General features: G+C 34.2%; 1 protein-coding gene across 1 annotated transcript; it reads left to right on the forward strand.

Annotated features, from left to right (window-relative positions):
- The first annotated feature begins 1055 nt into the window (after nucleotides 1-1055).
- On the forward strand, nucleotides 1056-8724 carry LOC127835250 (uncharacterized). The gene is made up of 2 exons (XM_052361587.1): nucleotides 1056-1143; nucleotides 6627-8724. The coding sequence occupies exon 2, from the start codon at nucleotides 6652-6654 to the stop codon at nucleotides 8140-8142; it is 1491 nt and encodes a 496-aa protein (XP_052217547.1). The 5' UTR covers nucleotides 1056-1143; nucleotides 6627-6651; the 3' UTR covers nucleotides 8143-8724.
- The last annotated feature ends 3273 nt before the right edge of the window (nucleotides 8725-11997 follow it).

Raw genomic sequence — 11997 nt, forward strand, 5'->3', positions numbered from 1 at the left:
AACAACAAAAATGCTTCATAATCGCTAAAACCGAATATAAAAAACAATAAAATATAACAAGAATTATCGGTTTCGTAACCTCGTTCATGCTTATACAGCGGGATTAAATTTGATATTTCTGGGAAACGTTCTTTTGTTTTCAACAGATAGCGGCGATCTTTTGTATTAACATTTGGGAGTGACGTACAGGAGTTGAGCCATGTTAATCACATACAAATCGTCATCGGGACTTGATGCCACAAAGTTCAATTTCGATTTGCTATCAACTAGAGAATTGTTATGAGGTGATAGTAACTGTACATTGTTATGATAAGCGGATTAGTAGGGCTGAATGGTCGCTCATACATCGTCATTCCTTTACTGCGTTTATTTTCGTTATTCTGCCGCGCGGTGGCTGTTTAATCTACAACATCTCTGAAAGATGCAATGACCACAATGGGAAATGATTGATGGAGAAAGTGAAGGATAAAATTCGCGAAAATGCTGCGGACCAGGAATTTCAAGCGGATATTTCTGCTCTCTAGACTAGTGTTAGACCACAGAGCCCCACCCCCTCTTATACGAAACAGCGTATTTCAATGGAAGCAAAAATAATGTACTCGTTTACATGTCATGCGTGTTTGAAATCTGTTACAAAAGGTCGGGCCATTGCCAATTCGTCAATCTGTCACAAGCCTCAATATGTCCTTATTAAAAGATGCTTGTATTCTAACGGTTTCTGTAAAGATAACTCTAACTTATTATAAGAACTTACACATAGAAGAGATATTTATGAAAGTCTTGTTTTCCATATGCACTTAATTATAAAATGACTCTTATCTTATCGCACTCTACACCGTACACTCTACACTTTCATTTCAATGCTAATTTATACATCTCAGCATACCTGAATTTCTTATGCCTGCCATTAACATTAGTACATATTTGGATCTTTTTTTAGTAACACACGTTTTTTATTATCTGATGCAATGCGCACGCTGGTTATGCGGATACTTTGATAACGGATGGCACTTCGATACCAGATAACACCAAAAGCCGCATGATATTGTCATATAAAGCAGGTCGCATAGCGTTCATGCTAGTGTATGCCACGTCGATGGATGCCATTTGAGTAGTGTATTGCATTGTATGCACGACACAAAGGTACGACTTTTTAGGGTGAGCATTTTAAGCCATTGTCTGGCGTGCATAATCGTTGTACTAGGTCCAATTTGGTAGCTCAGCCAGAATCTGATCATTTTGCTTATAAATTTACATTTGTAGACTCTGGTCGTTTTTCCAAACCAAGAGTAGGTAGTTTTGGTTCTAAAACATTTACAAATAATGGTATCAGTTTATGGAACAATCTTCCACAAAACATCAGGGATGTATCTAAACCTAGCCATTTCAAGGGTGCCATCAAATAACACTTTTTACAGTTTTTATAGATTTGTATAGTATAATTTTTAGTATGTATTTTATGTTCTTTTAAAAACTGTAATGCATTTTTAAGTCTTATGATCATTATGATGCTATGATCTCATATTTATTTATTATTTTATTTTCAAACTCTTAGTGTGCTACAAAGTTTGTTTATTAAGTACATATGCAGTGTGATACTTTCTTAAGCAGCTTCTGTGATATAATGTACATGTGATAATATTTGTCATAACTTAATCAGTAATATACTTGATATATTAAACAGTACATATTTGATACATATAAATTATTAAATATTTAATACATGACTTTTTCATGGTTACTGCCACCAATATCAAAGACCACAATGAAAATAAGTGAAAATCATTTTTCTCTTTTTTGTGTTATCCTTGGTATTGTGTGTGCATTCCATATGAATATTGCTGTGATAATATATTTCATGTTGTCAGCATTATTTAGTAACTATGTTATGTTCATATTTTTACCAAATAAAATCAATCAATCAATCAATCAATCAATCAAGACTTTCATATGAAAACCTGTTTGATTTCATTTGTGTTTCATTCAGTGCTTTTATAGGCCGAAACAAACTATTATGCTCTTTGCATGAACTTTATATATATTATATATTTTTTAATGTTTATGTTATACCAATGATTTAAATGTGGCAAATTTTCTATAAATATTGATAATAATAGTTGTATAGATTTCTTTAGAAATGAATGTTCTATACAGTTCTGAATTAAAAGGTCGAACACGTTATCAGTAAACGACCATGGAACGACCATGGAAATTGGGTAAGCTTAAGAAAGTGTAGGAATTAATCGATTTAATATTGCTTGTTTTTATTTATAAATAAACCTCATTTGACGTATAGAGCGAATTAAAACGAAACACTAAACTTTACGTGTAATAATTCCCTGAGTATACATTTATTTTTTGAAAGGCATACCGATCCAAACTTTCTTCTTACGTATGAGATAAAAACACATAACACTTGATTTAAAAGCATAAGGTTGCCATGCATTGAACACCTATATTTCCATCGTGGTGCTCAACATGGTATTCTGTATGGTTTTTGTGCTAATGCTATGTAACACGTAAGGCAAATGTATATTGACAAAAGAGATTTAGAGTTAATTAAGTGGGACTTTACGTGCATCTTTTATGAAATGAAGCAATTTTCCCGATTATGAATATATCGTACACATATTTCACTCAATTCGTCTAATTATTTTTGTTAATTAATTATCGTGAGTTTTTGTCTCTCTACTGTATAAGTTTATTTATAATTTCCATTCTTCCTCTAATTATTTTCCAATTAAACAGTATGGACCGCATTACGCCGGGTATGCGGATACTCTGATAACAGATGGCACTTCGATACCAGATAACAACAAAAGCCACGCGCGAGAGTTGAGTTCTTCAGCTTTTTTGCATTTGGTTTTCAGACTGTGGATTATAAAAAAAAAGATAAAATTTCATCGATAATCGTCACGAATTCGATGATCACTACGTATTTCAACAGAATTAAAATACTTGCAAATACATCAAGGACGTGCCAACTAATCGAAATGAAAGATCAATATGTCCATTCATGTTACAACATGTTAAATTGTAGTTGAATTACGTATTTGAGGAAATTCAAATGTTTTAAGAGTCGGGTGCCAAATTTTCATGGACACTTCTTTTACCGATCATCTCAAAGACAATGGCACTTCGATTCCAGATAACTCGACACTTTTTACCAGATATAACACACTCTATTTTGTGAATCAGAAATGCAATATTCGCTGTGGAATACTGCTATAGTAAGCCGGCAATAAATAAAAATGTATGTACTAACGTAAATTAAAAACGAATTACCGAAACATGTTCTTATCCCTTTGGAATATGATAATTAAAGGGAAAGGGAAGTGTAAAGGGAAGTGCTTCCTATAAGTAGAGCTCAATATAAAGGGAGTTTTCCAATCTCATTTAAATTTTGTGGCTACGCATTTGTATCGTTTTCATGATGCGATTCTAATGAGCACCAATGACAAAGGATTTTATGATGTGTATTGACCGCTTTAAGAACCCCTGCTCCCCTTATTTAGAGTCCTGCTATAAGTTCAATTGAACACAGTCGTGTTGATCCACGTGGACCGTTGTATTTTCAATTCTCTTAATCTCAATTTACCACTTAAAAACAAGTTTATTATTTAGACAATTATTTTCAGTCGTCACTTGAAATAATTTACTTCAGAAATAAGCATTTGAATCGTATTTAAAATTTGCACTTATAATATTAATTATATAAATTAATTATAAAAAGATTTTTGAAAACGAACAACGCCATTGGTTATATTTTACATGTGTATGTAATTACGTTATGCATAAATTCCCAATGTGTCGGGCTTGACAATGCAAATTGATTCGTACTTCAAAATGTTTGGTAAGAATAGCCATAATATACATGAATGCATTTCAGGTAGAACAGAATATAAAACTCGGTTATCAGTGTCCAATTTGTTGAAAGTCTCTGTTATCCGAAGTGCCCAATATCGGGAATCAAAGTATCCGCAACTTCATGAATACCACCTATTAAAACATGCTCTATCTTCGTTTATATTTCATTGAATACTATCAAAACTTCAGTACATGTATTTGAAGCACAATGATTACTATACATGCTGGAATATCAAACAATATATTGCAATATGTATAAGTAGTTTTATTGTGTTAAAATGTTTACTGTTCGTCCAGTTTATGCTGTTTTCCGACCGAATTTTGTATTTTTTTGGGAAAAACCTACCATTCTTCGTGATGTTTTTCTTTGCAATAGAAAATGATACACCATTTATAAACTCGACCATGCGCCTTGTCTAAAAAACTAATCTTTATGATAAAACTTAAAAAAAAGATGAACTTACCTCTCGCGCGTGGCTTTCGGTGTTATCTGGTATCGAAGTGCCATCCGTTATCAAAGTATCCGCATAACCAGCGTGCGCATTGCATCAGATAATAAAAAACGTGTGTTATTAAAGAAAGATCCAAATATGTACTAATGTTAATGGCAGGCATAAGAAATTCAGGTATGCTGAGATGTATAAATTAGCATTGAAATGAAAGACAGAAGGAATTATGTACTTACACAAAATTATGTGGAAAGAAATCTGAAGTTATAATTTCTGGAAATGTCAGCTCATTTTGAAGTTTACTTTCAAAAGAAGACATTATTTCAATACATGGTCCGTGTTCTGGCAAGATAACGAGGAGAATACATGTGGGCCGTGCTCTGTGAAAAAGGGGTTTATTGCATGTAGGTAAACATTAGCAGTCCGCACAGGCTAATCACGGACGACACTTTCCGTCTAAACTGGATTTTTGCTAAGAAGAGACTTTCTGTAAACGAAAAATACCATAAAAGCGGAAAGTGTCGTCCCTGGTTAGCCTGTGGGGACTGCACAGGCTAATCTGGGACGACACTTTCCGCACATGCATTTTATCCCCTTTTCACAGAGCACAGCCCATATGTATTCTCCTCGTTACCTCGCCAGAGCACAAAGACGATGCAGTTTCAGCACAACCCAACGTGTTGTTATGTAAATGTGTTATGATTGGAATGATTCTCAAGATAAAGTTCCAACAGAATAGAACGTGACTTTGTCACCGTCGTAAACTGAATTATGCAAACAAATATTTAAAACATGTAAATAAAACAATTTGCTTAAAACTTGTAACCATCTTATTAAACTTGTTTATTAATATTCACTATCGATCTCAGTTATTTTTATAATGTGGTAGCTTATTTTAAAATCAATATTTAGTATTCGATCTATAAGCTAAGCAATACAAATAGCGACATTCGATACTCCTGGCCTATTCAATTACGTCTTCTGTCATTGAAAACATTTACAGGTATTTACTTATAAGTGAAATGTTAATGCTTTAAAAATTGATAAATATAGTTAACCTCAAAACATATACAGTGGAAACCCTCTAAACCGGATCCTCTCTATACAGGAATCCTCTCTAAACCGGACAAATTGTCCGGTCCCATTTTTTCCCTATAAAACCATGCGTAAAATATCTCCTCAAGACCGGAATCACCACAATTCCGAAAACCGGTCATTCTTTGGATGAAAATCTGTTAATACCATACGTAATTGTACCTCTCTAAACCACTCAGGGCCGGTTTATTGCACCTCAGATCTAGTGTCAAGTTGTGAATAGCGGATTAAAGACGTGTGAAATAAATAAAGATGGTCGAAAAATGTGCAGACTGTAAAAATCGCAAAACAATTTAAAGATACTTGTCATGTGATGTACATAACGCTCAATAAATGTGATAATACTGAGTATAATTACTGATAACAAACTTAGGGTTCTTTAGTGTGTTTTGTTTTTTATATAGGATCCGTGCTTAATTTTAATCATCTTTATGCTATTAAATTTTGTATTGTTTATTACAATTGCTAATTTAGTGTCATAGACAATGGTGGTTTGCAGAGTTCTTGAATTAGTTGCATTTAGATATTCATTTAGGTTTTCAAATTGGTAATTAAGATAACTAAGACTAAAAATGTCCGAACCTCCTTCTAAGCGATGGCGCATTGAATTGAAGACAAAATCAAACTGATAAAAGACTCAGAGATGTTGCCAAAACCTATACGCAAGACGCGGTCAAAGAAATATCGGGTAGGAAAGTCAACGATCGGGGATATCGGGCGAAAAAAAGTCGAAGTACATGTTTTTTAGTATGAAAAGGAACTAAATTGGCCTAACACATGCATGCATGTATAAAATTGTTTGTTTTTCAGGGTGCACCGTTTGATCTATGTTGTGATTAATATTGCTTTCGAATCAACAGATTAAGCGACGTGTTTTTCTTTTGTGATGCAATATGAATGAATTTAATATATAAATAAACTATAAAAATTTGATGAACGTGTTTTTTTCACATTAGGCAATGTAATTGACCTTCTGAAAGTAAAAAAAAGGCATTGTCCCCTCTAAACCGGAATCCTCTCTAAACCGGAATTTCCTCTCGGTCCCGGGGCTGTCCGGTTTAGAGGGGTTCCACTGTACTTGTGCAAGTCTTCTGGAGACTATACTTGATCACAAACAATATTTAAAATAAATTTGGACTGGGTATAGAACACGTGTACATGGATTTACGTGGAATAAATATTACCATTGAATATATAATATAGTTTTGCTTACAGTGGTGGGACGTTTTTAAGTGTTATCATGGAAACGGGGAGCCATGCTAAGTTTCCTATTGCGTGCGTCGAAGAGAGCAAATATTCAAACGAGCCACATCTGGATGCAAGCCAGAACAAAACATTTCTTACTGACCAGCATAAAACATGCATTGACGGCTGTACAACAACGGCGATTCCATCTGCATGTCCAACCGAAATGGTTTCAAGAGATTACACTTCTTACTGCGATTTGTGCAAAGTCGATGAGCTTCAAGTAGAAGCTGTTGGATTTTGTATCAACTGTACCGATTTCCTGTGTCGAAACTGTTTATTAAACCACACCAAGATAAAGGTAACGCGTTCTCACACAATTTTACAAGGAGAAAACCTTCCGACTGATCCTGAACCAATAATAGCATTGCGTAAACTGGTGAAATGTGATATACATCCTGAATACCGGTATGATATTAAATTTGTATGTGCTGAACATTCGACTACTATCTGCGCAATGTGCCTCACAGACAAACATCGAATGTGTACTTTCCAGAAAATCAGTGAATTAAAAGAAGAGTATCGAAGGAAAGAAGCGACGGTAAAAGCCAACCTACTAGACGTTCATCAACGCATAGAGGAGTTTAAATTAAATCGAGACAAATATATCGGTACAATTGAAGCTCAGCAAAAGCAAGTTATTTCGGAAGCACAAGGCATTGCACAACAGCTTATTGAAAAGATCGTAACGCTCACTACAAAAGTGGAAGATACTGTAAATGGGCACTTGGATAAAGAAATCAGTACCACCAAAGAAAGTCTACGTGATGCAGATAAGTTGTTCCAGGAAATTAAAAAAATCACAGACTTATTTGAAGCGGCCCAGCAGTATGGTAATTCAGAAGAGTGCGTCCTTGCGTCACGTTATATTGACCATAAGGTCAAGGAAATCTTTCGAAAAATAAGTTTGTTGGAAAGTCACGAGGATAAACACATTTCGTTAGAGAAAAATGTACAATTACATAAGTTAGATACTATTTGTTATGTAACGCTTTTAGGAACAAATCAGCAATCAGGAAAAGAAAATGCGCGTGATGAAGTCATGAAACAGCTTCAAATGAATGAACGAGATGACAGCAAACTTAACATTACAACGCGCGAGTGCGGGACATCATGCGATCTTTCTGTATTGAAGTGCAATAAGGAAGTACAAACCGTTGACGCAGATGCGCAATCTACTTCAGAAGAGATGCTCGTAAAATCGTCTGACCAATCAAATCCGCCTTTAATTAAGAGACCTTATATCGATCGGACTGTTTTGCCAAATGCATGTACATGTAAAATAAGTTCCACTAACGATTCGTTGAATTGTTTTGTAACTGCTATCGTTACCCTTCATAACGGGAAGACGTTGATAGCTGATCGGAATAACAAAAAGATAAAACTTTTGTCAAACGACTTTGTTGTTTTGGAGGAATATTCTCTCTCTCTGGGTGTCCGATCGATATGTGTGTTGCTGATCAGCACGTATACGTATGTTGCTTGAATGAAAGGAAATTATTACGCTTTATGATAAGCGGGGATGGAAGGTTGATTCAGGCGAGCGGATATGCAACTCTTTATTGGCCTGTGAGCCTGTCTTCATTTGATGACAAAGGGTCATTGAAAAGCGCGGGTGAATGAACGTCGAATAATAACGAGTGGAAGTAAGAAACATATATCCTTCGAGTACTGTCTACCAAATGATACTGTCTACCAATGTCATCCCAAACATGCCATATATCTGCTGTTTTAATTCTTATTGTTGGTTTGAGTGTATACAAAATTTTTGAATTTGTACATTTTGGTTTAAGTACCACATAATTGCATTCCTATGGAAAGTATGTTTAGATTTGTTTTAATACAAAATATGACGTAATGGAAAAATATATACACATTTATATGTTTTTGGAAAGATTGAGTAAGAAGATTTTACTTTTGGTTCAAATTTTTCGCCTTAACTGCATACGCTAGTCACGTTACAAATCGGTGCGCATGAAAGATGAAGGCTGTAGCTATATATTTCGAAATTTTCACAAGTTACTGGCTTAAACTTTGTACATACCAATGGACATTTTTGTTAAATTTATTGTCGTGAAGTTCTTCATTGTCAGCTCTGTATCATCACCAAATTCAATGTACAAAAAAGACATATGATAAAAAATAATTGGATACACTAAGTTAATTGTTATTAACTGTTTTTAATTACACGCTGAGCTCGAATGTAAACGGTTGCATACAATAACTATTTGACGTCTATAGCGATGAACATGATACGCTTAAATGACTTGATATAATATATGAAGTATTAAATTCACGTTTATTTTTCCACACGTTTACAGCACTCAAAACATAAACTAACTTAAAAAAGATATTCGGCGTTCCAATTTATAAAATAAACGTTGTGCATTAACATTTCTAAATAACAAAATTGAAAACATTGGTTTAATGGTGGTTATTGTTTTTCAGTTGTAAGTCGTTTTTGTCTTGTAGTGTATTGAATATTTATGCATACAATTTTTAAACTAGATTTGAACAATATATAAATCAATACATATCATGTGCACTCTCAAACAATTAAAAATGCAGTTGTGCGCATAATATAGGATATTTATCTATGAATATATGTACATGTCTTTTCAACTGAAGGCCTGTGTTCGTAGATATAACTGACAAAACAACAATAACAAGTAATATCTTTAAAAAAGTTATACGGTGTTGATTGTGAATGTGGTTGACGAAAGATAAAGAGTTATATTAATGAGACAGTTAATGCCTTTTTAGCAGAATCACATGAAAATCAATTGCGTTGCGCCAGATGTCGTGGTTTATTTCGCATTATTAGATATTATTGACCATATATCTATAGATATACAACAGAAATACACAAGAGGAATGGAAATTAAATGAAAATATACGAGTCAATGGCCCTCACACGCATCAACCGTACATATTTGAAATATTAATAAGCGCGTTCTTCGAACAGACATGTTGTAGTGGTTTTCCGGACATAGTTATTTGACTCAATTGTTTATAGTATCGTGAATCATCGCGCTCATGCTTAATAAATTTGTCGCTATGGTGGAATAATTCTTAATAACAAAAACTTGTACTTGTCATGGAATAATTGAAAACAAGAAATATCTTTAAAAAAAAAGATATACTGCGTTGATTGTGGTTGGTGTTGGTTAAAAGTAAAGAGTTAAATGAATGAGATCAACGATAGCGAATGTCTTTTTCTGTGCAGTTCTTAGCTGCATTACACGCAGTACGGGATGTTACGAGGAGTTTTCGCGGCTTTTTTTACATTTTCATATTGCTGGTCATAAACATATAGATACAAGAAAGAAAACCAAAAGAAGAATGGAAGTGAAATTAAAACATATAAGTCAACCGGCCACACGCGAAGTATCTGTACATATTTTAAACAATTACACGCGCGTTCTTCGAACAAACCTGTTTAGTGGTTTGTCGGGCATTGCTATTTGATCCGATTATTAACAGTATCGAGAATCATGGCGCTCATGCTTAATACATTAGTCAATATGGTGGAATATGTCTTGTTAAATTAATAAAAAATAATATTTATCATGGTATTGTCGTACATTAAGAATCTATTATTGACATACCATAATTATATCGCTGAATATCTTCATTTAACATATTTCTGGTCTATTCCAGTTCACCTTGTTCACGCGATAGCGTCTATATTAGATAACGATTATTTTACTGGCCGCGAACTGACCCTGATACCTTAAGGGTTTGAACGACGACTTATTTAAAACTTTATACTTTTACATGTTAAATGTTCAATTTCGAAAACCATTTAAAATGGTTTGGCCAAAACGAAAATCAGGATAGGGAAAAACGATACTTTTATGAACTTAAATATACTTGTACACAGACAGGAATATGGAAGTAATTACTAAATATGATAACATAGCATTTAAATACAAACGGTCTGGCGCTGGCAATCCTCTGAAAATAAAAGGTGCACGCACAAACTGTATTGTGTCAAGAGTTGAGTGTAAACCTGCTCTATCTATCAAGCCTTTTCATTAGAGATAAAATTGTTTCATGCTGAACACGCAGTATAACACTGTTACAAAGACACGGTCATGTTTCCAATGTTCTGGCGGTATGCTCAAATCAGCCAATGGAATAAATGAAGTTTATTCATTCGTGTCTAGCCGCGGGAAAGGTTAGGTAAGGTCAAAAGTGACGTTAAACAGCTTAGCCGAAAAATTAGTCTTAACATGGTATAATATGACTCGAGAGGTCATTGTCGGCTCGGGTACTACTTACGTGTACCCCGGGTACACTTAAGTATACTTACATGTTCCCCGGGTACAGAAAATATACTTCAACGTACACGGAAATTTTAACGCTAAATCGGTCGTTGTCGGCTTTTTTTTATAGCAATTAATTATTTCAATATTTATGTCAATTTTCTGTTAAATGGCCTCTATTTTATCGAAACTCATACTCACAAAACATGTTGATCCATTAAAAAAATAATTTGTTTCGTAATTACGGTAATCGGTAGCGCGTTTTACGTCATCGGATTTTGGGCGAGAATAAAACTCGGGTACAGTCTAATGTCGACCGGGTACGTTTTAGTATTTTTACCGTACCCGGGGTACATCTTAGTATACTAACATGTACCCGGGGTACATGAAAGTAGTAGCCGAGCCGACAATGACCAATCGAGCTATGTTATGTATATAACATAAGTTCGATTTTCACGATTTAAATATATGGTATTTAAGTATTAAATTAAGACATAGTTTTCCTTATACACACCCAAATCACACTGGGTTTTGTAAATTGTAAATCTTATAACGATACATTTTAAATGTGTTATTAATGGCAAACGGGCACATAGCGATAGCCCATTCTGGCTTTCAAGGACGAGTTGCAGACAGGTTGACCGCGCAACGACCTCGATATCCTGCGAGATTTTATGTATTACGTTTAAAGAGAGTGCACAATGTTTGTGATGGAATATTGGCTTATGAAAAATCCAACTATAACCAAATGTTTGTGTATAAATATAAACTATGTAACATGTCTTTTGTTGAGTATATAAGGGTAGTGAACTAAAGGGAATAGCAATACCTGTAATTACATGATATAAAATATTTAAGTTCACATAATGCAATATTTAAAAATAGCTGTTAAATGCAAGACCACAGCCTCTAAGTGCACACGCTTTGGCTGATATAAAGGGGCAAGTACACAATATATTGATTACAATAGTTGAGTGTGGAACTTAATATATTCACTCATTAATTCTCTATGAGATACGATAGCGTTAGGCTCAAAATTACGGTAGCATCGTTCCAAACTCAATGTTTTTCCT

This window comes from Dreissena polymorpha, chromosome 6 (assembly GCF_020536995.1).
Source record: "Dreissena polymorpha isolate Duluth1 chromosome 6, UMN_Dpol_1.0, whole genome shotgun sequence".
NCBI lineage: Eukaryota > Metazoa > Mollusca > Bivalvia > Myida > Dreissenidae > Dreissena > Dreissena polymorpha.

Bases quoted from the DNA above. Each gene is read 5' to 3' on its own strand.
- LOC127835250 (XM_052361587.1), top strand. From the start codon at position 6,652: ATGGAAACGGGGAGCCATGCTAAGTTTCCTATTGCGTGCGTCGAAGAG.